At 43.3% G+C, this 27054-nt stretch overlaps 5 protein-coding genes and 1 non-coding gene across 9 annotated transcripts; 3 read left to right on the forward strand and 3 right to left on the reverse strand.

Moving 5' to 3' along the window:
- Nucleotides 1-6752: 6752 nt before the first annotated feature.
- LOC125520784 (ubiquitin-conjugating enzyme E2 7-like) lies at nucleotides 6753-9846 on the forward strand. Its single transcript, XM_048685807.1, has 6 exons — nucleotides 6753-6975; nucleotides 7073-7175; nucleotides 8171-8268; nucleotides 8362-8462; nucleotides 8958-9035; nucleotides 9477-9846. The coding sequence occupies exons 1-6, from the start codon at nucleotides 6924-6926 to the stop codon at nucleotides 9552-9554; spliced, it is 510 nt and encodes a 169-aa protein (XP_048541764.1). The 5' UTR covers nucleotides 6753-6923; the 3' UTR covers nucleotides 9555-9846.
- A 1475-nt stretch (nucleotides 9847-11321) lies between these two features.
- Nucleotides 11322-11395, forward strand: TRNAV-AAC. Its single transcript has one exon. It is a non-coding gene; the product is annotated as a tRNA-Val (tRNA).
- Nucleotides 11396-15854: 4459 nt separating this feature from the next.
- LOC125520812 (histone H2B.11-like) lies at nucleotides 15855-16535 on the forward strand. Its single transcript, XM_048685845.1, has one exon. The coding sequence runs from the start codon at nucleotides 15942-15944 to the stop codon at nucleotides 16389-16391; it is 450 nt and encodes a 149-aa protein (XP_048541802.1). The 5' UTR covers nucleotides 15855-15941; the 3' UTR covers nucleotides 16392-16535.
- LOC125520792 (probable monofunctional riboflavin biosynthesis protein RIBA 3, chloroplastic) lies at nucleotides 16505-19577 on the reverse strand. Of its 4 annotated transcripts, none has more exons than XM_048685816.1 (7): nucleotides 19300-19577; nucleotides 18886-19189; nucleotides 18153-18374; nucleotides 17709-18034; nucleotides 17388-17517; nucleotides 16972-17268; nucleotides 16505-16874 (listed from the first exon to the last, which is right to left on the reverse strand). In XM_048685816.1, the coding sequence occupies exons 1-7, from the start codon at nucleotides 19353-19355 to the stop codon at nucleotides 16629-16631; spliced, it is 1581 nt and encodes a 526-aa protein (XP_048541773.1). In that variant the 5' UTR covers nucleotides 19356-19577; the 3' UTR covers nucleotides 16505-16628. The 4 variants fall into 4 exon arrangements, with proteins under 4 accessions (XP_048541773.1, XP_048541781.1, XP_048541790.1 ...); XM_048685824.1 differs by having other exon boundaries at nucleotides 18886-19094; nucleotides 19300-19476; XM_048685833.1 differs by lacking the exon at nucleotides 19300-19577 and having other exon boundaries at nucleotides 18153-18358; nucleotides 18886-19174.
- Nucleotides 19578-20237: 660 nt separating this feature from the next.
- LOC125520832 (50S ribosomal protein L17-like) lies at nucleotides 20238-22845 on the reverse strand. The gene is made up of 6 exons (XM_048685864.1): nucleotides 22477-22845; nucleotides 22302-22356; nucleotides 22134-22184; nucleotides 21146-21237; nucleotides 20956-21033; nucleotides 20238-20590 (listed from the first exon to the last, which is right to left on the reverse strand). The coding sequence occupies exons 1-6, from the start codon at nucleotides 22530-22532 to the stop codon at nucleotides 20437-20439; spliced, it is 486 nt and encodes a 161-aa protein (XP_048541821.1). The 5' UTR covers nucleotides 22533-22845; the 3' UTR covers nucleotides 20238-20436.
- Nucleotides 22846-23116: 271 nt separating this feature from the next.
- Nucleotides 23117-25753, reverse strand: LOC125520823 (very-long-chain (3R)-3-hydroxyacyl-CoA dehydratase 2-like). The gene is made up of 9 exons (XM_048685855.1): nucleotides 25505-25753; nucleotides 25298-25383; nucleotides 25145-25192; nucleotides 24947-25035; nucleotides 24785-24838; nucleotides 24144-24211; nucleotides 23754-23803; nucleotides 23550-23647; nucleotides 23117-23438 (listed from the first exon to the last, which is right to left on the reverse strand). Exons 1-9 carry the CDS (start codon nucleotides 25561-25563, stop codon nucleotides 23334-23336), a joined length of 657 nt encoding a protein of 218 aa, XP_048541812.1. The 5' UTR covers nucleotides 25564-25753; the 3' UTR covers nucleotides 23117-23333.
- Between the last annotated feature and the right edge of the window lie 1301 nt (nucleotides 25754-27054).

Genomic DNA, 27054 nt, shown 5'->3' on the forward strand with positions numbered 1-27054 from the left:
GATACCCATTCACCAACATGAGCTTGATGTCTTCGTTTTGTGTAGCTCCTTGATGACTCGTCCTTCCTTTCTGAATCCTTGCTTCTCCGAGAGGGTCTTCGTTCATATCGATCATCCCTACTCCTTCTCTCCCTTGATGGTGATTCTTCTCTTCTACTTCTTCTTTTTGGAGAATCTTCTCTTCTCTTGTGGGGAGTCGTACACTCGTTGGAGTAGTGTCCGGGTCTTCCACAATTGTAGCAGTTTCGCTCTTGACTAGAAGATCTTTTTTCATTGTAGGACCTTGACTTGGAACTTCTCTCTTTGCTTCTATTCTTGTAGAACTTATTGAAGTTCTTCACCATTAAGCTCAATTCTTCATTGAAGGTTTGTTTCTTACTTGATGATGTGGGGGCTTCACATGAGGCTTTGTAAGCACCACTTGACTTGTTATGGAGCTCCTCCTTATCCTTGAGTGACATCTCATGAGCAACAATTCTTCCAATGACTTCCGTTGGCTTGAGATCTTTGTAATTTGGCATCATTTGGATCAATGTGCATACGGTATCGTATTTTCCATCCAAGGCTCTTAGGATCTTCTTGATGATGAATCTGTCGGTCATCTCTTCACTTCCTAAGCCGAAAATCTCATTTGTGATAAGAGCAAGCCTAGAGTACATTTCAGCGACACCTTCACCATCCTTCATTTTGAACTTGTCAAGTTGACTTTGAAGCACATCCAACTTGGATTCCTTGACGGAGTCGGTACCTTCGTGCATATCGATCAAAGTATCCCAAATTTCCTTTGCATTCTCAAGACGGCTGACTTTGTTGAATTCTTCGGGGCACAATCCGTTGAGGAGGATATCACAAGCTTGAGCATTGTATTGTAGCATCTTCAACTATTCCACGGTAGCTTCACGATTCTGTTCTCTCCCATCAAAGAATTCACCTTGCAAGCCAACACACACAATAGCCCAAACGGCGGGGTTATGTCCAAGAATATGCATTTTCATCTTATGCTTCCAACTAGCAAAATCAGTACCATCAAAGTAAGGATCTCTACGGTGGTAATTTCCCTCGCTAGACGCCATACTCTCCTAGGTTGTGAAACCAAGGCTATGACCACCAAAAGCTATGGAAATCAAAGCAAATGGAGACCAAAGCTCTGATACCACTTGTAGGATCGAAAGTATGTCTAGAGGGGGGTGATTAGACTACTTGACCAATTAAAAATCTATCCTTTTCCCAATTTTAGTCTATGGCAGATTTTAGCTATCTTAGCACAAGTCAAGCAATCTTAATACAATTCAAGCAAGCATGCAAAGAGTCTATGAGCAGCGGAAATTAAAGCATGCAACTTGCAAGAATGTAAAGGGGAGGGTTTGGAGAATTCAAACACAATTGGAGACACGGATGTTTTTGTCGTGGTTCCGATAGGTGGTGTTATCATACATCCACGTTGATGGAGACTTCAACCCACGAAGGGTAACGGTTGCGCGAGTCCACGGAGGGCTCCACCCACGAAGGGTCCACGAAGAAGCAACATTGTCTATCCCATCATGGCCATCGCTCATGAAGGACTTGCCTCACTAGCGGTAGATCTTCACGAAGTAGGCGATCTCCTTGCCCTTACAAACTCCTTGGTTCAACTCCACAATCTTGTCGGAGGCTCCCAAGTGACACCTAGCCAATCTAGGAGACACCACTCTTCAAGAAGTAACAAATGGTGTGTTGATGATGAACCCCTTGCTCTTGTGCTTCAAATGATAGTCTCCCCAACACTCAACTCTCTCTCACAGGATATGGATTTGGTGGAAAGAAGACTTGAGTGGAAAGCAACTTGGGGAAGGCTAGAGATCAAGATTCATATGGTGGGAATGGAATATCTTGGCCTCAACACATGAGTAGGTGGTTCTCTCTCAAAAAATGTGTATTGGAAGTGTAGGTATGTTCTGATGGCTCTCTCCACGAATGAAGAGTGGGTGGAGGGGTATATATAGCCTCCACACAAAAACTAACTGTTACACACAATTTACCAATCTCGGTGAGACCGAATTGAGAAACTCAGTCAGACCGATTTAGCAAACCTATTGACCGTTAGGATTTTCGGTGGGACTGAGATGCAACTCGGTAGGACCGATATGGTTCGGGTTAGGGCATAACGTAATCTCGGTGTGACCGATTACACAAACTCGGTGGGACCGATTTTGGTAATAAGCTAACCAGAGAGTTGGTCAGGTAAACTCGGTGGGACCGATTTGCTCATTTCGGTGGGACCGAAATGTTACAAAAGGGAAACAGAGAGTTTACATTGCAATCTCGGTGGGACCGATCGCTCATCTCGGTAGGACCGAAACGTTACGAAGGGAAACAAAGAGATTACAACCCCATCTCGGTGTGACCGAGATTCCTATCGGTGAGACCGATTTGCCTAGGGTTTGTGGCAGTGGCTATGACATCTGAGCTCGGTGGCGCCAGATAGAAAGAATCGGTGGGGCCGAGTTTAACTTTTGATTTAGGTCATATGTGGATGTGGGAAGGTAGTTGAGGGTTTTGGAGCATATCACTAAGCACTATGAAGCAAGAACCTCATCAAGCAACACCTTATCCCTCCTTGATAGTATTGGCTTTTCCTATAGACTCAATGTGATCTTGGATCACTAAAATATAAAATGTAGAGTCTTGAGCTTTGAGCTTGAGCCAATCTTTTTGTCCTTAGTATTTTGAGGGGTCCACTTTCCTCATCCATGCCATGCCATTCATTGAGCTTTTCCTGAAATATTAATCTTGGAATAGCATTAGCTCAATGAGCTATATGTTGTTAGGAATTACCAAAACCACCTAGGGTTAGTTGCACTTTCAAGTACCTATTGTCCTATCGTTGTCCTTACATTCATACCTGGTGGATTATGTGACATCATTGTGCATTATAGCTTGCTTACCCACTGTTCGCTCCAAATAATCAGATCTATATTAATGCTTAAATTAATGTAGAATAAACCCAATGCCTATGAAGAAATTTAGTTCTGCATTGTTCTTGTAAGTATCTGTTGTCCTTCATCACTGTATTTATATTTGTCAGCTAGTTCTCTGTACACTTTGCAGCTTATTTTCCCTTATCCTCCATTTTTCTACATATCAAATCTACATTACTCTTGCCAAAATATTGAATAAAATCAATGTTACTGAAGAAGTTTAGCTCCGCATTGCTCTTGTCAATGCCTTCTGCCTATATGCTGTATTTACATTTGTACTCTGCATCTTAAGTTAAATAATCGCCATTTGTTCCGATATTTTCACATCTATATTTACTCTTAACAAAATGTAGAATAAAGGCAATACTCTTGAAGAAGAGTGTGCGGTAAACTTCTTGAATTGCCCCCCCCCATCAATATGGACAAGGCCTTTATAGAGTCTGTCTTCACTACTAATGTAAGTTTGTCCTCCTCGAGCCTTCAAACTTTGTTGTTTATATTTGGATAGCTATGAGTGCAAATGTTGTTTATTTTTGTCGTCTGCATCAAATTGCTTGTTCAATGTTTATAAAGTAGAAGTACACAAATATAAGTTTGTCCTTCTCAATTTCAGTCTTTAGTTGTACAATCTAGTTCCTTATTTGTATCATGTAAATTAAACTAAACATAGCAAGTTATCTTCTTTAGCACTATGTGTATGCTTGTGTTCTTGATCTGTAATCCAGTGGTGTGGTGAGACTACCAACAACAACACAATGTCATATCCTGCTATGTCTCAACTATGAACAATGCCATATTATATTAATGTTATTTAAATCGTGTCTCTTTATTTATCAATCTGAAATGGTATAAATTGACAGTGCACTCACCATTCATGCTTATACGTTGTTTAGAACTACATCTATGCTTGTGTTCTTGATCTGTAATCCAGTGGTCTGGTGAAGCTGACCGCTCCAGCACAATGCCATTTCCCACCGTCTTAACTATGAACAATGCCTATTATGTTAATGCTATTTTAAACCGTGTCTCTTTATTTCTGACAAAGAAATTAGATGAATTGACAACGCTGATGCTTATACATGCAAAACCTATTATCTACCTACTTGTTTCTCTTCCAGGGTGACAACACTGTTGCTAGGAAGAACTACCACAATGATAGTGAGACGAACCCATTGTTTGTCCCTCTAACACATATTCCAGAGGAGAAGGCAACACATATTGAGGGTAGGGATACAACCACGAAGTCACATCTTGATGTAGTGTCAAACTTACTCAGTGACACAAGCTCGATGAAGTCGCCGCCTGAATCTGTTCGACTTCTTCAGTCTGAAATTCAAACAGAAATACATGCTTCCGCTCAAATATGACTGGAACTCCAATCTCTATGCAAGATTAACCGTAAGTGCAAGAAGTTTATTGATGCTATGCAGTTTAAGTTGGTGGATATGAGCGCCAAAGAAGCGCAGTCTCATCAGGTTGCTAAGCTGCTTGTGCTGCAGCTCCTAGGCCAGGCTAACCTTTCTTTGAACTGTGTTGAAGTGCTGTTGGTTCTGTCTATTATTTTGTCCGCCTGTTAACTTCCACTGGTGGCAACCTGCCCAGTTTATGTAATCTGCTGCCTGGTTGCCCTTTATTATCACTTGCGGCAAACTTTGATGCCGAGGGAATGTAATATGCTGTAATTTCTTTGTTGTATAGTCTAGGTTTATTCTTGGTCGGTATGTTGTAATTTAGGCCGAAAGGTTCAGTGGATCTCAGTGTTGTCGGTCTTCAGGCCGGCCCGGTACTCATATGGGCCAAAACCTGGGCCTATAATCATCTTGGGCCATTAGCATGTCTAAACCCATAGTTGTTTCCCGCCTTTAACAGGTCGAGTAAAGTTCTGTCCAGCTGTGCCAGAGAATACCATGGGCTTTTAACAGGCTAAAACCTAGATTGGGCTAGCGTTGAGCCGAAAAATTCACGGGCCAATACAGGCCGAAACTGCCTAAGGCCCATGTTTGGCCCAAATAGGACGAGCAGTTAACAAGCCAAAATATATCTCGGGCTTGTTTGGCCCAATAAAATTATGGGCTTTAAGCAGGCCGGTATCTACGCGGGACATAGGCCTAAAAATGTCACGGGCCATTACCAGATGGGTTGTAAGCAGGTCGGATTCAACGCGGGCTTTAATTAGGCCCAACTGTTACATGGGCCATTAACAGGCCGATAGGCCAGTTGGGCTAAAATTTATCCCCGAAGACTACGGGCCGTTAAGAGGCCTAAAGTTACTTCGGACAAGAAATATCCCAGTTTCTGCATGGGCCGTTAAATGGCCTAAAGTTAAACGGGCCGAGAACGTCCCAGATGCACCATGGGCCGCTAACAGGCCGAAACTATTATCGAGCCAAACTGGTAAACGGACATTTAACAGGCTGAAATACAAACCTGTCTTAGTATGGGCCCAAAAGAACAGTGGCCTATTAACGGGCCTGATTCGATATGGACCGTAATTTGGCCCAAAACACGGCAGGCTGTTAATGGACCAGCCCACTAGTGTCTGAAAAAACATGGCGGGCCTTTAGCCGGGCCGGCCTTTTCACTGGAATGGACCTCTATTGGGTCGTGTCACGTGTCGACATATCATAGGCGCCTCTTGTCCAATGAATGGATGACATCTGTCCGAACGTTGAGCCAACACGTGTTTTCTCCGGCCAATGAGAATTTTACACGTGGAAAATCTCCATTGGTCCGGGCTGTTAATGGGTTATCGGATCCAAAACCGGACCTGATAGCTTAACGGCGACCCGTTACGGTCGATGCCACGTGTCGGTCACCCTTGACGAAAGCACTTCTATGACGTGCAATTTATCGTCATGGAAGTGGACACTTCCGTGATGATAATTTTGGTAATGTCATGGAACGCTTCTACGACAGCACAGGTATTATTATCTTGATTCTGTCATAAAATCGTCATGCATGTACATACATGACAGAAAACATGACCTACTATGACAAACACGTATAATCACAGAAGTGTATTTTTTTGTAGTGTTTACATTCTTGCAACTTACATGCTTTACTTTCCGCTACTCATATACTCTTGCCATACTTGCTTGAAATGTATTGTGAATGTTTAAACTTGTGCTAAACTCCACCTTAACTTAAAGAAATTAAACACTGCTACTTTTTCTCATTGAGGGTCTAATCATCCCCTCTAGACACCTCTTCTCGGTCCTACACTGTGCTAACGCTTGTTTTATGTGATTACTTAGTGGCTGAGCAACCTCGATGTGTGCCTCTCCGTGCCTTGTGGTGCCGTTCGGATGCTAGCATGTGTAAAGATAAAGATTTATTTTTATCAATGGGTGTTGACAACTATAGTTTTTTTTTTCATGCTGTAGCATGATACATTGTGTTTGCACATACGTTTCTCACTAAATTTAAATATATGCATTAATATTTTTTCTCCGTTGCAATGCACAGATATATGTACTAATTTACTATAAAATCATCGTAGGTCATTAAATTTTTATATAATCTTCCTCACAAAAATAAATAAATATATACAATCTGTTGGAGATGCTCTGCCGAACCAAGGACTCGATGGTACTAGAACCAAGGACTCGATGGTACTACATGCCGTATGTCCTTTCCTTTCCGGCCGAAGAAGATTGTCATTATAACTCGAGCACGGCCTATAAAAGGGGAGTTCGAAAGCTGTTTTAAAAAAGGAGTTCGAAATAATAACGAAGCGTATCTAAAATTAGCCGGGTCGTTGTCGATCACCGCGCGGCCAAAGCTTTTCGCAGCATATATCATCATCCGGCCTTACCCCCTGCCTTCTCCCCTCCCCCTTCCCGGATTCCCACCCTCCACCTCCAAACGCGCACGCGTCCACGAATAAAGGCCGAGGGCGGCGAGCCAGGCCCAATCGCCAAAAACCCTAGCGCCGATCCGATCCGATCGAGCTCTGCCTCCCCTCCCATGGCGGCCCCCCCGAGCCAGGCGAGCCTCCTGCTCCAGAAGCAGCTCCGAGGTACGGATCCGCCCCCCTCGCCCTCTCCCCCTTCTCGCCCCACGATTCGTCGCGATCGCGCGCTGATCCCTGTTCCGGCGTGCCCTGGTTGTTGCAGATCTAGCGAAGAACCCCGTGGACGGGTTCTCGGCGGGGCTGGTGGACGACGGCAACGTGTTTGAGTGGCAGGTCACCATCATCGGCCCGCCGGAGACGTTATAGTGAGCCCCCATCTTTTACGCTGTATAATTCTGATTGCTGCAGAGATATGACTCCCGTGTTATGCATCGTCTTGATCCGTGAGTGTGTGTTGTAGTCGTGTTGAGCTCCGATTGGTTTGCATGGGGTGAGGTGTGGGAATTGCATGTTTCGACGCTGATCCGCAGCGCTTACTGATGAATTTAGTCACAGTGGGTTGCCCATGTATCTAGGTGTCACTCTGTGGGATTGCATAGTGGTTGCTATCCCGGCATTATGTCTTCGTGGTGCTACAATTGAATGAATAGAAGGGTTCCCAGAAGCTATGACAGTGTTACTGACGAGTTGTAAGTCGAGACGGGCATTGTCCATCTTTGTCTACGAACAAATAGGCTATATCAGTTCGCGAAGCTCACTAAACATAGGAGGGCAGCAAAGTCTCTGGGTGGGGAAGCTTGTAAATATGTGTCCCTCTTGAATAACACTAATTTGCTTCAAACGGATTAATTTTGAGGTACGAACGACGATGAGAAACAGTTCTGTGTAATTCTTACGACTTTGCTAGATCATTTGGACATAAAATATTTAACTAGGACTTCAGCAACTGACATATGACACAAACTATAAAATTCAGAACCTCCCTTTAGAAGGCATTAAATTCTGGAGCCATAAGTTCTCTGTGATCTCTTGTTTTGATAAAATGTAGTTTTGAAAAGGACTAGGCATATGGAAAGAATATTGCAATTCCTAACAATTTTGTACTTGCTTGTTTGCGAAAATTTAAGGATGTGGATTTCATCCTCAAATCTAGTCCTGACTTTTCAGATGTGTCAATGAAGCTGACTTTTCCTCGAATGAAACGTAGTTAGGACCGAAGGATGATAAAACATACTTAGGAGTCTTGCTATAGTGATCTGGAGAGTTCGCATTAAAGATATCTACCAATGAAACAGACATTTAAGCTTACACATTTCTCTGTTTTCATGTATTTGAAATTAAAAGGGTGTTTTGTATACAGTGATGGAGGCTACTTCAATGCAGTAATGACCTTTCCTCAGGATTATCCCAACAGTCCTCCATCAGTAAGGTTTACTTCTGAGATGTGGCATCCAAACGGTGAGCTCTTTCTAGCTCTCTCTGATTCTATGTCATCATGTCCATGAGCTCTTTGCTAGTTCTCTGACAGTGTTTGTGGTGTCGAATTCGCAGTCTATCCTGATGGGCGTGTGTGCATTTCTATTCTTCATCCACCTGGTGATGATCCGAATGGTTACGAGCTTGCAAGTGAACGGTGGACACCAGTGCACACAGTAGGGTTCCTTCTAGCCGCCCATAAGTACTTTTAGATATAATAATTATATGAAGTCTGAAATCTATTAACCTTCCACCCTGCTACAAAACCTGTATAGACCAGAAATTTAGAAGAACTGCTGCTTTTTAATCAAAATATATCCAAGGTTATCATCTGCATTATTGTAAAAAAAAGCGGTTCCAGGCTGCTTTTTGTTTAGTGGTGGGACCTGTTTCCAGTTGTTAGGGTTCTGATCATCCAAAGTGTTTAAACCTAGTGGCAGACCAGCTCTTTGCCCCTTTTGAAACAGAATTTTGCTGATAAGTTGCAACTTCTGAGTTCAACCAGGTTACAAGACTATTTGTTTTATTATTTTAACATGTCTCTTGCAAAATAATCCTGAAATCATCTTATTGTACAACCAAACAGATTGTATATTTGGTCAAATTTTTTGATTTGAACACCAACTTGCATGTAGTCTTTTCCTAATTTTGTGTGTGTTCATAACATGCAGGTTGAGAGTATAGTTTTGAGCATTATTTCGATGCTCTCTAGTCCAAACGATGAGTCTCCAGCAAATATTGAAGCGGCTGTAAGTGTCCTTGTCATTTATTACAGGCTATCCTCTTTCTCAGTGTGCTGGACGCATCAAATGGTTTAAACATTATTCCATTCTCATGTGCCTTCGTTGCAATGTTGAAAATCAGCATTTATCTGATCTGCAGTAGCATGTTTCAGTTTTGCTAACTGCTGAAGATATACATTATTGCTAGTTTATCATCCAAAATTCCTTTATCCGCACATTGCCTGTGAATAAGTATCTTCAGTTTCTCTTCTTTTCTTTTTATTGCTAAGTTGCGGAATAAAGCATGTTGTTGTCGCAGGTAGCATACTGTTTTCTACTGGTAGTATTAGCCAACATTTGGTGTGATTGCTCTTAGATTTTCTAGTATTTTTTGGATCATTATTTAGTTTGTGCATCTGGTGAACTCGCTTTGGTTTCTAAAGTTATGCAATGAATTTTGACGTGCAGAAGGACTGGAGAGAAAAGAGGGCCGAATTCAAGAAAAAGGTGAGGAGCCTTGTTCGCAAATCTCAGGAAATGCTCTGAAAAAGGAGGATCATCCGGGGGAGTCCACAAGCGCTGCAATTCTCTTGCTTTCACCAAATGGGGCACCTGATGCCAGCACTTGAACTTCTCCCCTGTTTATTTTCCGTTCAGCGTCGGTCGAATGGTGATGTTGGTCTTGTCTCTCCGAGACACTTGGGGTGCTGCCTATTATGAACTCTCGATTGTATTGTGGCATGGAGTTGGTCAATGTCAAGAAGTATTTTCGTGTGATGCCACTTAATCGTAGTCATCGCCGTGAACCTCATAAAAAAGAAATTGGCTGTTCGTTGAATTGATCCTTACCCAAGAATCTGCCCGCGACATGGTTATTCTGAATGTTAGCTCGTTCAGTGTATAACTGGTATTAATTGTACTTGATGTTAGTAGTACCTATGGCGATGATAGGCGCTGGCGTGACGGCTCAAAAGTTTCGGCCTTTCGCGCCCCAGCCACCCGATGCACTCAGTAGGGTCCTTTCAGGAAAAAACGCCCCCCTCTCGCAGTGTGCGCTCCTGTCGAGCTCGACGCTTGCCGCTTCCCCTCGCTGGTTTACTCGCCACCGATGCTCATCGTCGTCAAATCGCAACAAAAAACAGTTGTGCAGGTGCTGCCGACCCGTTGCAGCATTAATGGCGTCGTTGCTTATAGCCAAAGCCGGTGGTAGCAAAAAATTGGACTGGTTCCAGCAAAACAAAAATATAGTGATAGCAAAAATACGCTGGTTCTAGCACAAACCCCACATGGTTGTAGCAAAAATGGATACTAATTCCAGCAAAACACAAAGCCGGTGGTAGGAAACAGAATGGCTGGTTCGAGCCAAATCCAAAGATCGGGGTAGCAAAAAAGTCCTCTGGTTCCAGCAAAAAAAATGTGATGGTGGTAGCAAAAATGGATGCTAGTTCCAGCAAAAACAAAGTTGATGGTAGCAAAAGAAATTGGGCCGGTTCCCTCGGAACAATTATTGTCATCCCATGGTCCACCATCGTCGTAGCTTCTGTGATGCCGGTTGTAGCTTCTGGACAACCGGTTGCAGCTTTTCTACGACCGATAGCAGCAAAAACCTCGCCACGCACCACAACACCGTCAGTGGCCGCAGGCGATGCTGTGGCCGGTCGCAGCAATTTCGTGACCCAGGAGAGAAAGGAAGAAGAAGTTGGTGACAGAGGCTACATGAAGACGACAAGGTTCGATTGTCGAAAGAGATCGGGGTGAGCAACGGTGGAGGCCGATTCCCGGCAACGATGCTCAATTTTTGGCCACGGAGTTTGATCTCGCACGAGTTGGTTAAGGAAAATTTTCCTCCCGCCATGCCCATAAAACTATGGAGCACACTCCAAAAGTATCACCCAAGTGCTCCAAATATGAAGACTGAGAGATCAAATATAAAGGGGCCACCAAATAATGTGGCGAAGAAGGCAAGTTTGGCTTTTCCAGAGTGTTTCTTTTACTAATATATCCTTCATGTTACGGTATTATATGGGGGTAGGAGGTATATACCTATTTTGCTAGAGTTGCTTTTATACACAAACCTGTATAACGCATCCAGAAATATGCTCCGTGTGCTTATGCCTCATCTCTTCATTGATGCAAGTTTGCCAGAGGATGTATGGTTTGCCCATAGAGTAGTTTTCTTTTTTGACCAAATTGCCCATAGAGTAGTTGTTTTGGCAGTCCAGCGGCTTTTAATAAGAGGATGATGGTAACGGCATGGTTCAGTGACAAAAGAGATATGGTATGTAGCAAGCTTTGTTTCCAAATGACAGAAGTGGTTCCGTGGTGTAGTTGGTTATCACGTCAGTCTAACACACTGAAGGTCTCTGGTTCAAACCCGGGCGAAGCCAAAATTTTTGTCTGGAGTCATCATATTTTTTGTACTTTTTCTTTTCGAAGTATTTTTGGTGTACGTTGCATTCATGCACATTTGGAAACGAAAGTAAATCGTGTGACCTGTACAAAATGACATACTGGAGCAACATACAAATCCATTGCAAAACTAACCATGACATTTTTTAAATAGAATTCTTGATTGATTGTAGTTACTTTTTCTCTCTAAAAAAAGAAAAGATTGTATTACTTCTTAATGGAACATGTTCCGCCACAAGTCATGGATATGTAATTTCATATTTGAGGAATGAGATGTTTTCATGATCGGAGACGCTAACTGGACTTTAAACTTAGTTATATTTGATGTTGATTTTTTATTTATTTAGTAAGGCAACGACATGCATTTGAACCAGAAAATGGGAATAAATTTATACATTTGGACATGAAAATTTACTAGGGTCCATGGTATATCAGGAGACGTACCATACTTATACCTTTACAGGGAAGCTGGAGCCCTAACACTAGCAAACAAAAAATTACCGCAGTATTTCCTCCTAATATCAGTCTGCCATAACCCCTCACTATTCTCTAGTTTCCAAAACCATTTACTTAATAAGCAAAAAATCATTACTTGAAGGTCAACTACCCCCAAATCCCCCTATCTATAGGTTGGCACCCACCTTTCCAGCACATAAGGTTATATTTATTGGACTTATCATCCTCCTGCCAAAAAAAACTTCTCATCTAGAATTCCAACTTATGTAAAGGTCCTTTAGGCAAAATGGACATTGAAATCATAAAATAAGGTACTAGTTAAACAAGTTCTAAGCAAGATTAATTTAACACCATAGCCCAGAAAGTTACCCTGCCAAGTACCCAACTTTTTATCCATTTTACCCCATGTTCCAATCACTATTCCTTACTTTGACATTATGTGGAGGAATACCTAAATATATAATGGGTAAATCACCACTTACACAAGTAAAAATGTCTCTAACAAATGTTCTCTATCCTTAGCCTCACCAAAACAACAAACTTCACTTTCATCAAAATTAATCTTCGTACCTAAAAAATGTTCAAACAAGCAGACAATATCTTTTATATTTCTAGTGCTAGCTAGATCAATGTCATCCATATACTGTATCATAGTAAAGCCTTCTTCTATTAACCTAGACGCGACACCTCTAATAAGTTGTTCTCTAGCTCTACTCACTAAAATATGTAGAACATCAATAGCAATATTAAATAAGATGGGGGAAAGAGCCCCCCCCCCCCCCCCATTAATCCTTTACATGTCCTAAAATACTTACTCACATCTCACATGACCATTTACCATTACTGCAATGCCACCGCTTTGAACTATCCGCTTAATCCAATTAATATATTTAACAAGGAAACCTTTCATCTCAAGAACACAAAATATAAAACCCTAGTTAATTTTGTCATATGCTTTCTCAAAGTCTATCTTAAAAAGAACCATGTTATCTTTCTTCTATGAATCTCACGTAAAACTTCATGTAAAACAAAATAAATCTATTCTTAATAAAAGCTACCTGAATAGGATCAATAATATTCAACAGTTCCGTTATTAATCACCTTAGTAATACAAATGGGTATATACATCTTAAGCATATTAGCCCTAGAGCATTTAGGAACTAAAGTAATCACACCATAATTTAATCTAGCCAAATCGATCCTCCCATAAAAAATCATTGAATAATTGAAAAAGAACCTTTCCCAACATATTCAAATAATGATAATAAAATTCTACTGGGAAACCATCCGGACCAGAAGGTTTATTATGATTCATTTGAAATAAAGCAACTCTATTTTTCTTCTAAACTAAACTCAACCACTAATTTATCTCTATCCACATCATCTAACACACAGAAAATTGGAACTTCCAAGCAAACAAATCTTCCACTATTTTCAGTCCCAAACAACTCCTTATAAAAATCAGTAGATGTTTTAACAAGTTAGCATCCCTTCTACCCCCTTCTTTTCGAGATACAATATGATTTCTTCTCCTCCTACCATTTTACTTTCGCCATAAGATAAGAAGAAGGAGCATTACGCGATAGAAGATCTCGCTCTTGAGCTCTTTGAATCCACTTAACCTCCTCATCCCTAACAATTCTATTGAGCCTCACCTTTGAAAAAAAATCTCAGACTATACTTATGAGCAAAAAAATCTAAAAGTTCACTCTCTCTATCTATCTTGTCAGTGTCTTCAGTTAATTACATGGATGTGTATGGTTTTTTTACTTTCTTTCTTCACATGTACGTGTATGCATGTGCATGCGGGCGTGTGTACACATGCGCGCATGTTATGTGTGTACGTGTGCGCGCTTGGGCTTGTGCGTTCATGCGTGTCATGTGCACGCATGCATATCGATATCGTTCATGTGCGTGCGTGTGCGCTGCATGCGTGATATCAATAGAAAATTTAATTCATCTTCGGTGTGTTATATATACATCCGCATGGCGTGATGCCATCGATATGAGATCAATTTTTTTAATCTCCAACGTATACATGGACTACTGTATGACATGTGGAAAAATTATACTAGAGAAAAAATCCACTATATTATATGCTTATTTTTTTAATAAAAATTGCAATTTCTATGCAATTTTTTGTCATCAATTATTTTAAGTTTTTTATTTTCTTTATTCTTTTATATAATACTAATGTTTTTAATCCGTTCCTCCTCAGGAAAACTTCACCTTTTATTTTATCTTAGTTTCTTTCAGATTTTTTTTCCCCAGCCGTAAACAGGTGCCCTTTTTTATCAACAATATGATAACCTATATGTTGTTGTGGGAATGTTTTGCATTACATGTTAATAAAATTTGGTTGTATGAAGCATGCATATTTAGAGTAATATGAGCACTAAAACTGAAAATACATGTGGTTTTCTTGTGTTTGTTTATTGTACAGTTGTAAAATATTTATAAAATAACATAACAGAATTTTTCATGGGTGTTTTCATGTTGACGTGGGCATTTTTTATGCGTAGGGCTAGCTATTTAGATATAGAAGCTACACCTCATTTATGTTTTTTAACCTTTTTTAAAAATAACCATCACGGGGAACAAGGGAAGCGCACCACCTGAATATGGTCTCATTTTGGAAAAATGATGCAGTCTATAAAGAAAAACAAGTTGAAAGCCTAAACATCCTTAGGGGGGCCGAGGCAAGTACATAAAAACACACAAAAAAGGCCAGGTACAAAATTATAACGCAACACAATGATCAGCCTTATAGACATCAGATGGACCTAGGTGGTCGTTCGATGCGGCACATGTGATGTCATAAACACATATAGGACACCACAAGAAACAAAGAGAAAGTTGTTGAGGCAACACATCGCGTCAGAGACAATAGAGAGGCAAACTACGAAGGATACCACTCGAGAAGGACAACACCAAAACCACCGTCAGGGGAAGACCACGGGTAGTCACGTCAAGGAGTCGTGCCATTACCAACCAGTACCATCTACATCCGACAAATCAGGGGAAGGTTGGTCATATCCCTAGAGTGAAAATGAATACATGGAAGGTCTGGCTCGACAAGCGTGCACGAAACAGAAGTACAATTTTACACCAGAAGAGTGATCATTGCCGATGGAAGAGGCGAGAAATAGTGATGATGGTGATGTGACATGATCGTAGAGAGTGCCCCCAATGAAATTATCACTGCACAGGGCTAGTCTTGGCCCAAGGTGGAGTGTAAACGAAGGGCACTATAGAACAATGAGAGGTCCCTTCGGGGACATCCGATAAAACAATGAGAGAAACAACAATAAGGCATACCCACTGGTAGTTGTGTGGAGATTTTCCAGGGCTCACGAAAAATATTGATAAGTTCATCATGCGACATGAAAGAGATGAACGCCACCAACGTGAAAGAATAACATGGATGTGACACCGCTGTCATTGTTGGGCGGAGCCATCGGTGGATTCCTCTCCATCTTCAAACCCGCCATAGAGGGAGAGAGGCATGGAAATGCCACTACTAAGGTGAGATGCGCCACCAAGGAGGCATGGAAATCAATACTTGTGTAGAGCATGCACGAATCCTTGTATTTACCTGCAACGATTTTCTTTTCAATTTCTACGTGTATAAACGATATATTTTTCTTTTCTTTTGGTGTATAAACTCCATATTGTGTAGACTTTTGACGGTGGATTAAGGAAACCCGAGAACGGGCAAAAATCCATCGCCGCCTCCATTCGGCGCCCAAAATTCGCGCTCACCGCCTAAACCGCCCAGAGATCCGCGCTCGACCTCCCACCAGCCAATAACTCTTCCCCACGCGTCTCAATCCTCACCGTCAACCACATCGGACGCCTGAGATCCTTCCACCTCACCGATCCGCGCCCTCACCCCCTCCACCAATCACCCCCCCCCCCCCCCCCCCCCCCCCCCCCCCCCCCCCCCCCCCGCGCCCCTCTATAAATCCAATTCCCATCTCATCCCACCGCAAACCATCACCAGCGCCCTCTCCGATCATCGTCCTCCTCCCCGTCGCAACCAGCCAGCCACCTCTCGATCCGTCCGCGATGGCGCCCAAGGCGGAGAAGAAGCCCGCGGAGAAGAAGCCGGCGGAGGAGAAGGCGGAGAAGGCGCCCAAGGGGGAGAAGAAGCCCAAGGCGGAGAAGCGGCTGCCGGCGGCCAAGGAGGGCGGCGGCGGCGGCGGCTCGGACAAGAAGGCCAAGAAGAAGGCCAAGAAGAGCTTGGAGACGTACAAGATCTACATCTTCAAGGTGCTGAAACAGGTGCACCCGGACATCGGCATCTCCTCCAAGGCCATGTCCATCATGAACTCCTTCATCAACGACATCTTCGAGAAGCTCGCGCAGGAGGCCGCCAAGCTCGCCCGGTACAACAAGAAGCCCACCATCACCTCCCGCGAGATCCAGACCTCCGTCCGCCTCGTCCTCCCCGGCGAGCTCGCCAAGCACGCTGTCTCCGAGGGCACCAAGGCCGTCACCAAGTTCACCTCCTCCTAGACGCTCGTCCCCCGCCCTTCTCTCTCGTCTCCTCGCGTTTGATGATCGTCTTGGCCCCGGGGATCGAGGCTCGTAGTTTGTAATTGTTTTCGTTTGTTACAATGAACAATGGATGAATGGAATCGCTACAGATTGGTTGCAATATTTCGTCTCAATTCTCGTTCGATCGTTGTATATCAGAAAGAAATGAAGTTAAAAGAAACCAAATGATCCGTGGATCGTGTGGTGGGTGTATAATTAGTTCGTGGCGTTGTCTTCCGTAGGGTTGAGGAATTCCTTGAGGAGGCCTCCGGGGAGGTCGGAGCCGTAGAGGTGCCCCATCTTGGTCCTCTTGGTCTCGAGGTATTTCTGGTTCTCCTTTGTGATCGGCGAGATCACCGGGACCCGGCCCACCACCGCGAGCCCGTACCCCTTGAGCCCCACGAATTTGGCCGGGTTGTTCGTCATCAGCCGCATCGTGCGCACGCCAATGTCCCTGAGAATCTGAAATGGACAGCGAAATTCACCACCATCAATCATCAAGAACACATCAATCCTTCCCAAGAATGTTAAATCCGCCATGGAGAATTCAAGTACGAACCTGGGCGCCGATGCCGTACTCGCGGGAGTCGATGGCGAGGCCGAGCTCGACGTTGGCCTCCACCGTGTCGCTGCCTTGGTCCTGCAGGTTGTAGGCGCGGAGCTTCTGGCCGAGCCCGATGCCTCGGCCTTCATGTCCGCGTAGGTACACGAGGACGCCGCGGCCGGCCTTCTCGATCAGCTGCATCGCCAGGTCCAGCTGCTCGCCACAGTCGCAGCGGGCGGAGCCGAGGATGTCGCCGGTCAGGCACTCTGAATGCACCCTCACCAGCACGTCTTCTCCATCGCCAATATCACCCTACACATTTGCCACAAACGATAAAGATCGCTGGGGATTGAATCGCACAATCAAACGAGTGGCTCACTGGTTTCTGCTCTGATCGTTCTGTCAGAGAAACACAACAAGAATTTCATTACCTTTGCAACAGCGATGTGCTCAGTTCCATCCAGCTTGGATTGGTAGCAGTAAGCACGGAATAGGCCCCATTTAGTAGGCAAACGAGATACAGCGATCAATTCCACCAGCTTCTCCCTTTTCCTCCTGTACCTGAATTTACAACAACATACCGAAAATGAGATCGTATCAAAAGGGGTATCTGGAGGATGTAATTATCCTAACCTAATCACATTTCATTTCATTTATCTGCTTGATCTTGGAGAGCGGTTCAAACAGTACTATCCAAATCAGAATAAAACAGGTAATAAGTTCACAAAGGCTTCACCTTAAGGCATACTAACCGGATGAGATCAGCGATCGAAACAATCGGGACATCATGCTCCAAAGCCATCTGTTTCAGCGCTTGTGTTGATGCCATCGAGCCGTCCTTCGGGTCGATGATGGTTGAAAGGACAGATACAGGGCGTAAGCCGGCCAATGCGACAAGATCCACCGACGCCTCGGTGTGCCCGGCTCTTTTTAGCACGCCTCCATTCCGGTACTTGAGGGGGAATATGTGGCCTGGCCTTCTGAGATCACTGGGCTTGGAGTCAGGGGAGGCCAGAGCAAGGATGGTCTTTGCCCTGTCTGCAGCTGATACACCAGTGGATATGCCCACTCTCGCATCCTAAATAGATGGGAAAAAACAATGCTTCTAGTTACTTTCTTAAGTAAGGATTACAAACCTCATCAATCAGTGATTGTATAGTCCCTGCAACAAAGGTTATTGATCATAAGATTTTTACCACTGTCACTGTGGAAGCAACAGCTGAAATGTCACCAATTTCCGTGACCGGAGACATCATAGGAAGCATCAACCTTTCTAGGTCCTCTTCCTTCATGCCCACTGAGATGATGCCGGAACCATTTCTGATCATGAATGCAATTGATTCTGGGCTGGCTTGATCGGCTGCCATGATAAGATCCCCTTCGTTGTCACCCTTCTCGTCATCTACGGCAATAACAAACTGGAGAAGAATGAATAGTTAACCTTGTAACTAAAGTCAACTACGTTTGAAAAAAGGTGATAATTCATTTGAAGGCCCTGGATTTTGAAGCAAGCAACTTGCTACATGAAAATGCAGTATATCGAATATCATGATATTGACATTGACATTGTTCATCATATAATTTTGATTACAGCAATCACCTTGCTCACTGGCGATTTGAAAAAAGGCAGTCATTCAGACATCCTTGATAGTCCAAGCATAGCTTTGGAGTCTGCTTTACATGAAGGTACTCAATTACTCATAGTACAAGTTTACAACTACGGTTGCTTGGGAGAATAGGCAAGTGTGATTCATTCATCTTGTCATCTACAAGATGAAATGAATAATGGAGGCTGGAAGGTAGTACAGTTCGGCATATCTTTAAGCACCCCAAAAAAAAAGATGGGCATGATCAAGCAGGGCCTATGTACAAGAGTTACATGAATAAAACTATCTGTGTTCAGAAAATCAGGAATTTCTTTTTCCCTACCTTTCCCTCCCGCAGCGAATTTATAGCATCCTCGATCGAGGAGAAACCCTCCGTCGGTTTATCAGGGTCACCCTCGGCATCACTACTAAAGAAATCTCCTGTTTCTTGAGTGATTTCAGCACCAACAGTTGTGAAGGAAGCACTGGACCCGTTTAGTTCTTGTGAAATGGGCCCATTCTTGTTCTCGTTCAAAGGATCATTTCGACGCCCTGCATCACCAATTGCATAGCACCTTAATCTTAAGCATCCCTTTCTGATAACTGCAAATCCTATACTGTTGAGACTAACAGAGCATTGCTGAAGCCTGCAGGAATCCAAAGTCAGCACAGATGGCAATCACAGAGAAAATTCACGAAATTCTTCGTTCCCGGCAAGATCTCCAGCGACAGAGGAAAAGGAAAGTAAGAATTTTACCTTGCGTTAACAGTGGCATGGGACGACAAGTGTGAGCTCAGAAGAACGCAGTCCATCTGGCGATCCCCGTTAACCGATCTTCTGAAATCAGCTACGAAATATGTTTATATACCTCTATCGCCTGCATCGTCGTGACAAATCTCAGCCTATCGCTTGGACTTATCTGGTCATGTGGATAACAGAAGAAAACCTACGCAAAGGTGTAGCTAAACTGGCCACATGTTTCTGAGCTGCAAGATAGAAGCAGCCACATGGTTCAGGTGATGCCAAGATAGCACATCCTTTTTCCCTTCATTCTTTCCTTGTGGGTCTAGTTAAGGGTCAAATGTAGTAGATGTTGCACCTGAAAATGACAGGCAAACTGTACGCCCTAGCCTGAAATTTTGGATGTTTTCTCCCGAATACGTATAAACGTCTCAGGTCAATGTACTTATTTTTTCACATGAAGCATCGTCGCGGGTCACATTAACGGAATAGAGGTTCAGGTGTCCCAGTAAACAAAAGACTGAGGTTAAAACTTCTTGAGTTGCAAAATTGACCGCCTTCCCTTTCAGAGGCACAATATGGTTACAGGCTCACAGAATTTGCCTACGTTTTACTGAATAAGAAGGTAAATGAGGCTACTGGGCTCGACGATTTGGTAGACTGCCTGCACCTCGAGGGTGGCTGAAGTGAGAAAGAACGTAAACTGATCGGAAGGGAGCTCAGCTTTCTCGAGATCGTAAGACACCATTTGCAATTCAGGATCAGTTCCGAGTCTTAACCATACGAATTCAGAACAACAGAGCAAAGTGCCAACATGGCCGCATTACATCTTCATATCACGGGATTATGGAAAGTCTCAGGATACCCAAGGGCGGCAAAAAAGCTTCGTCGGGCATTGCCAACATGGCCACGTCGAAGCTATGATATGAACATGACAAACTCCACCCTGTCAATGATCGGTAAGCATGAACTCTTAACACATCAGCAACAATTTCTAGTCACAATGATTCTTGAGTCTTGACAAATAATATAGATATCATGTGGAAACATAAGTTTTTAGTCTCTTACAGAATGGATCTCCTAATTAGCGCGTCTAAAGATGAAAAAAAAATCTCAGAAACACAAAACAAAGATAAACAATGCTTTTGGTTCTCATAGCCCTTCTGTTTTGGAGTTCTGGCTGACTTTAGGCCCTGCCCACTGTTGGCTGGCACGGGACTTGGTCCATGGATCAAGAGGGGCACACTGGGGTGGCGGTGGAGTCGCAGGTTTGGCCTCTCGAAGTTCATTCTCCCGGTCGACAAACCTGTGTATGACATTGCCAACAGATGTTGAATTCAATCTCACCATGGCATATAGTTTGTTTCTCTGCTGCATGTTCTTTATTGAAAGTCGGTTCATTTACCAGAGTGAGAGAGATGGGAAATCAACTTTTTTTTCATGTCATAACATCACCATTTCTTTGAAAATATTTTTTTATAAGCAAATTCAGACCTCAATCTAATTTTATTATACAATACGAATACACAAAGAGAACTAACTAGCACCATGTAGTGAAAGCACACTACTTGAATGTGAAGACCCAAACATAGTCAACACAAACAGTGAAAGTATTTAAAAAAAAATTAAACTATGATTTTGTGCAGTAAGGTATATGGAGTACAAACATACTCGATGTAAGCCATTGGTGCAGCATCGCCAATTCGTATCCTGGTTCGCAATAGTCTTGTATACCCACCAGCTCGATCCCTAGATATAAGTAGAAAATAACAAAGATACATAAGATATAGCTTGAGAGGTTCTTTTGACCATGCTAACCAGACCAAAATAGAAACCAACCCATAACATAGGTAAAACTTACTTGTAGCGGTACGCAAGCTCTGTGAATAACTTGTGAACGACGTCATCACCCCGAACAAATGCCGAGGCACGTCTTGCGGCATCAAGTGTACCCTATAAAATAATAGAATCTCCATCACCATCAGTATAGCAGGAATTTCAGCGACGGAAGTTCCATGAGAAAGAACTACAGAAATCATGCACTATATCTGGGCATGGGCATTTAAGTCAAGGGACACTCCTGGAATGTGGAATGATATAATTTTCAAGTACACAACAAAATTTTCTGTATGTGAAACCCATTTCGCGTTAACTTCATCGTTACAGGGTGACATTCAGATTTGTGTGAATTCATTTCGGATGATCACCGCTTTAACATCACTGACAAACAGGGTATCCTTGAATTACATACTAAGTTCTTCATGAAAGCAGATCCCGTGAAGTTTCACCCGCACTTGCTTAAACAAACGAATGCTAACACTTAACATCTACCTACTCAGGTAGTCAAAACCTCAGCAATCAAATAAGTTTCCATGAGAGGCTACAACAGGAAACAAGAAACTCATACTCCCTCCGTCCGAAAAAGCTTGTCCCAAGCTTGTTCCTGAAATGGATGTATCTAGCACTAATTTGGTGCTAGATACATCCATTTGAGAGACAAGCTTTTTCGGATGGAGGGAGTATAAGACAACTGCACCTAGGTGAAAGTTCTCTTTCCATACGCCAATGTGTCCAGATCATGCCATTTTCCTTATCGGCATAGCGATTATCAGCAGCAACCATGAATGGCCTCCTACACAGTTTGCGGCACAAGATATCAACCCTGCCAAGGACAACCTATCCACCTAATCAAGATGGCTGGTTTCATTACACCACTCAAGTAAACTTAACCTAAATAGACGCCACTAAACAATCCAATATACTGTCAAAATTCAGTAGTGCAGGCACTGGGGGAGTAGGGCCGGGCGATTAGTGAATACTGAATACTAGTAAACGACTGAAGGACGTACATCTTTGCCGAGCTGCACCATCTGATCTGCTTTCCGCCGCACCTCCTTCGCCTGAAATGGCAAGAAACAACACATAAAAAAGAAGGGCAGAAATTCCCTGGCGCAGACACCCTGCACCCTTCCAAGGTGTTCGACGAAATGCCGGAGTAACATGAGGCAGGAAGCTACCTTGGCGACGGTGGTCTCGATCCGCTCGTGCTTCACCAGCTGCGACACCATCGTCCTGCAGCGAGGGATCGGGAAGGGGCGGGGCATCCATGGCCCGTGGGGTCAGGGAGAGAGCGACGGTGGAGCGGAAACAAAAGGGAGATGGGTGGAACGGCAGGGACGGAGAGATGGATACCTGAGCATGGAGACGCGGTGGGCGGCGTGGCGGCCAAGCTTGCGGAAGTTCCCCATGGCGGCGGCGGCGGCGGCGGGAGCGGAGAGTGGCCGGCGGTCAGCGATCAGACGGGTCTGCCTGCCAGGCTCCGTTTGTTTGGTTCTGACTGTGTGCTTCAGTTATGGGCCTTCAGGGCCCAAAATTAGGACGTTGTTTAGGCCACAATTTCTAACAAGGCCTGTGCTACTGTACAGACGCTTTTCTAAAAAAAGAAGGTTTTCTCTAAAAAAACAAAAAAAAGTGTAAGACTATTTGCTGTCACTCCACATCCACTGACCATCACATTGATTCGCAACTCTGGAAATTGAATCACTTCAAAAATAATTGGCAGTTGAATTGCACAAGCAGCTTAGGATTATCACACTGATTTGCAACTCTGGAAATGAAAATTAACAGGGGTATTTAAGTAGTACTAGTATGTTTCTAGCAACCAAAGTGGAAGAGCAAAAAAAGTTGTTTGATATTGTTTTTTAGCTGCACAAATAGTCCAGTACTTTTTTTCATACGTTAAATAATCTGTCATATTTTTCTCAAATGTCATAGCCATGAGTTGCGCAGCATCTTCACTCAAATTCAGTAAATCTGATAGAGATCACCAGTCTGTTCCAAAGGTAATCAACCCCCAGTAAACTGCTAGTAGTATAATAAATTGCTGTTCCAAAGGTAATCAACCCCCAGTAAACTGCTAGTAGTATAGTAAGTTTGCTGTTCATCTCAGCCAAGCCTCCACAACTGCATCAGCTGCAAGATCCCCCTGGCAACCTGCTCGCCTACTGAATTTCAGCGAAATAATGGCAGCTGAGCTGAACCTATTTCTTTCATGCCCGTTTCTTCCTGCCCCCCTTTCCCAGCTTGGACTTGCGCTGCTTGAACACATGCAGGTACAGCTTCAGCCACAGAAGCGGATAGCACAGCAGCACACCCTGTCACCGCATGTTTGCCAGTAAGTAATCAAGTGAACATTATAATAAAATAAAACAGAGGCAGCAGGGATGCAGGGTGTATTCAGTCTCGCTGATTCGAAGTCGACGTACCACCAGAAAGGAATGGTAGCTCATGGAGAACTTTGCAAAGAAGCCTGAGTAAAGGTCCCTCTCCTTCACAAATGGAAGAGCTTGGTACATAGTCCACACTGCGTGCAGATATAGCAAGGAGAGTAGAGCACACCAGTGTATTATTAGATTAAGGAAGAATGTTTTTATACGCACAATGTGGTGCGAAAAAGTTTCGGAGCTTACTTTCTCCTGGTCCTACCCCGATTGGATACAGCGGGATAAAGGCAGTGTACCTACAGGTAGGAAGTTGTTTGAGATAAAGCGGTATGATCTGAGAACTGAGGTGCAATGGTCTGAAAAACCACAGGGGAGCAGAAAAAATTGTGAACGGGAAGTAATTCACATAGGACATGACTAGTTTATAGTAGGCCATCCATTTTATACTCACAAATAAAAGAGATTCTATGTGCTAGTTCTTTCAGAAAATAATGAAGTCTTATTCTAATCAGTTGAGTTTACGCTGTGAGTTATACTTTAACGTGTTTATGCCGAGCAATGACTCATAAGATAGAGCAGCATTTATAATCAAAACAAAATATAAATGTGAGGATTGACACTGCTAGGGGATGGAACCTGAGGTAAGTCATCCATGCTGGACAAACTTTTAACGTGGTCAGAGCATAGTGAGAGTATCGAATGACCTGCACAATGACAACAATGTATTAAGCGTGGTTCAAAAAACTTCACCTAAAAGGTGGACCTTACGAACTACTCCGTATATCTTGTGAAGATTCTGAATAAGGGCCATTTTTCTACCACTAATTATTCCTAAAGATACCACATACTGCTATGTTTGCTCGTCCGTGTCCCCTAAAAGAGTAATCACTGGTCTATTTTCTCTTAACAACTGAACACAATCAGGTTAATACCTCAAGAAAAACTTTATGAACAGAACAACCCTTCACAGTGACACCATTGATACTGACATTACTGTAGCCATATGAAATTAACTCTATAAACATGGTACAAATTCGAATTAGCCTAGCAACAGATATATGGGTTCAGAGAAGAATCAAAGTTGTATGTTAAAACATGCTTTCAGAGCAGTAACTCGTTATATCAGAGCAATGCATCTTAACATAGCCATCAAGTGGATCACAAACATAAGAGAGTAAAAAAGCAATGTCACTCTCCATTGGTGTGGTTACTGGTGACTTGGTGAGAATAAGACAAATCATAAAAAAGTGAGAAAACGAGAGGTGATTCTGCCACACCTCAGATATGCTCCAAGCCATAAACGTTATGAACACAGAGGGACTGCCCTGAACCTGCATTTGCAATAGCAGACTGAACTTATCAGCCAAACTATACAGAGCTAAAATATATGAAGAGCCGAGAAGTTTGTTAAGGCCGTTGGTTGGTGCGTTGATCCCCACCTCAGGGATTTGCCGGAGAAGGGCGAGAATGAAATGAGTCCTCCCTCCCCATTGCAGGAAAGCAAGAAACGGCGAGGTGGGTACCAATCCTGAACAACCAAACAGCCAACCATCTGGAGTCAATTCATACACATCGATAGTAAGGGGGAAATCCAGGAGAAGACGGGATTAAGTATAGCTAGTAGTTCATCCCCCCACCGACGGCGGCATGGACCGTTTCAAGAACCGCGCAGGTTTGCAGAAAGCCTACAGAGACGGCAAGAAAATGCGGAGAAACGTTATCAGTCCACACGAAATTCAGAATTCAGATGAGAAAATAGAAATTAGGGGGAGGCGGGAGGGCGCACGCACATATGTGGTCGCCGGCGGCGGCGTACGCGGGGCGGACGGAGACGGGAGGGGCGAGGCAGGGCAGGAGGCGGAGCAAGGCGAGCGACCTGCAGTTCGACGAGGAAGGGGATCGAGAGACGAATTAGTTAGTACAGGCCGGAAGGAATCAAGCGATTAGGGAATTCAACTGTTGTTGCTGCTGCTGCTGCTCGGAGGTGGTTTGGTTACCATCCGATGGCCTGGAGGGAGTTGTAGGCGAGGAGGTAGAGCCGCGAGGGGCGCGCCATGGCCGCTGCCAAGTTTCGTTCTCGCCGCTGGCCGGCGAATTCCCCGAGGCGGCGAGACGCTTCGTGTTGGAACAGAGAGGGTTTGTCCTTAGGATACCAGAAGTGGCTGCAGATGAGTATTGACGGAGCAGTTTCTGTGGCTGAGGTTCTGCGCCGTCGTCGCTCGTCGTCTGTACTGACTGAAGTGGACGGGAGGACTGAAGAAGGGCGATGATGCCTTTCGGCATAATTTGATCAAAAAACGGGTTGAAATTTGAAACTATAATTTCATGGTATTTTTAAATCCAGTTCGGCCAAATTGTGCGAAACTTTTCCAGAACAATAAATATATTGGTGTTGATTTCACAGAAGTTTTCCAAAAAATTGGACACTCATTTTTTTTGACAAGATTTGATAAAAACATGGGCTGAAATTGCAATTTCAGGGTATTGTAAGATCTGAACGGCCATATTGTGTGAAAATTTTCCAGCATGATCACTATATTAGCGTTCATGTTACCATTTGACCAGAAAATGGGTTAAGGGACCGTTTTGATTGGAGCCAGCAACTACCTTATCATTTTTTTTTCAGCGTTGACTCCGGGCGTCGGTGTGTATTTAAGTGTTGGCCTAATTTTTTGATTTGCACCAAGATTTTAGTCAATAGCTCAGTTTTTACATCAACCGTCGGCGCGAAGTAATGGCCACGATCCTCCGCCAAATAATTGGCACCCCACAATTTGGTAGGCGGCTATGCGCCCAATACAAACACATATATCAAAAAATGACTTTTTTCTTTTGTTTTTGGATTGGATTTTTTGAAGCTTACAAATCATCATTTTTTTAACAAAAGATTACAAATCTATAGAGGACATGTATAAGTTTTCATAATTTTTTGAACTCCATTTTTTTAAATACAGGGCTTGATGGAGCCAGGGAGGGCCGATATCTTAGAAGATCTCTAGGCCCTCAACCAAAAAAACTTCACTCCCTAATTTTTTTATCAAATCGCCTAAAGATAAAAAAATCTTTTTTTTTCATTTATGCACTCAAATTGATCATTAAACTTTACATTGTCTAGATGAAGATGTTGTGAGAAATGTATTTCGATGATTCTTCGTCATCGGAGGAAGAAAAAGATAACAATTTCGAGATGGTGGTGGTTGCAACCATTCGAGTGGAAGATGGAAGGAGACCGAGACTTGATTCGCAGTTCGGCCAAAGTCGCATTCATTGAGGTAGTGCAGAGGGTCATGTCGATCTTTCCAAGGATTACTTTTGCGCCGAATCCACTGTATCCAAATAAGATTTTAGTAGCGATTCAAAAAAGCACAGGGATTTCTTCAAAACACTGCACAAGCTATTGAGAAGCATGACCCTTGATTCACACCAAGAAGGAATGCAACATGAAAAAAATCATTGCAAGTCCATTGGTTAAGTGTACCATGAAAGTTTGAGTAATTGCATATGGAGTTGCGGCTACATCAATGAGTACATCCGAATTGGGTAAGAT

This window comes from Triticum urartu, chromosome 1, assembly GCF_003073215.2.
Source record: "Triticum urartu cultivar G1812 chromosome 1, Tu2.1, whole genome shotgun sequence".
Taxonomy (NCBI): domain Eukaryota; kingdom Viridiplantae; phylum Streptophyta; class Magnoliopsida; order Poales; family Poaceae; genus Triticum; species Triticum urartu.

Excerpts from the sequence above, each read along its gene's own strand:
- LOC125520784 (XM_048685807.1), top strand. The coding sequence starts at position 6,924 with ATGGCGGCCCCCCCGAGCCAGGCGAGCCTCCTGCTCCAGAAGCAGCTC. Across the intron at positions 6,976-7,072 it reads GCTCCAGAAGCAGCTCCGAG|ATCTAGCGAAGAACCCCGTG; the intron begins GTACGGATCCGC and ends TGGTTGTTGCAG. Across the intron at positions 9,036-9,476 it reads CAGCAAATATTGAAGCGGCT|AAGGACTGGAGAGAAAAGAG; the intron begins GTAAGTGTCCTT and ends TTTGACGTGCAG.
- LOC125520812 (XM_048685845.1), top strand. The coding sequence starts at position 15,942 with ATGGCGCCCAAGGCGGAGAAGAAGCCCGCGGAGAAGAAGCCGGCGGAG.
- LOC125520792 (XM_048685816.1), bottom strand. The coding sequence starts at position 19,355 with ATGGACTGCGTTCTTCTGAGCTCACACTTGTCGTCCCATGCCACTGTT. Across the intron at positions 19,190-19,299 it reads CATGCCACTGTTAACGCAAG|GCTTCAGCAATGCTCTGTTA; the intron begins GTAAAATTCTTA and ends GGATTCCTGCAG. Across the intron at positions 16,875-16,971 it reads AGTACGGCATCGGCGCCCAG|ATTCTCAGGGACATTGGCGT; the intron begins GTTCGTACTTGA and ends TGTCCATTTCAG.
- LOC125520832 (XM_048685864.1), bottom strand. The coding sequence starts at position 22,532 with ATGGGGAACTTCCGCAAGCTTGGCCGCCACGCCGCCCACCGCGTCTCC. Across the intron at positions 22,357-22,476 it reads CACCGCGTCTCCATGCTCAG|GACGATGGTGTCGCAGCTGG; the intron begins GTATCCATCTCT and ends CCCTCGCTGCAG. Across the intron at positions 20,591-20,955 it reads GCACCAATGGCTTACATCGA|GTTTGTCGACCGGGAGAATG; the intron begins GTATGTTTGTAC and ends TGTCATACACAG.
- LOC125520823 (XM_048685855.1), bottom strand. The coding sequence starts at position 25,563 with ATGGCGCGCCCCTCGCGGCTCTACCTCCTCGCCTACAACTCCCTCCAG. Across the intron at positions 24,839-24,946 it reads TTCTCCGGCAAATCCCTGAG|GTTCAGGGCAGTCCCTCTGT; the intron begins GTGGGGATCAAC and ends TTGCAAATGCAG. Across the intron at positions 24,212-24,784 it reads TGGCTTGGAGCATATCTGAG|GTCATTCGATACTCTCACTA; the intron begins GTGTGGCAGAAT and ends GTCATTGTGCAG.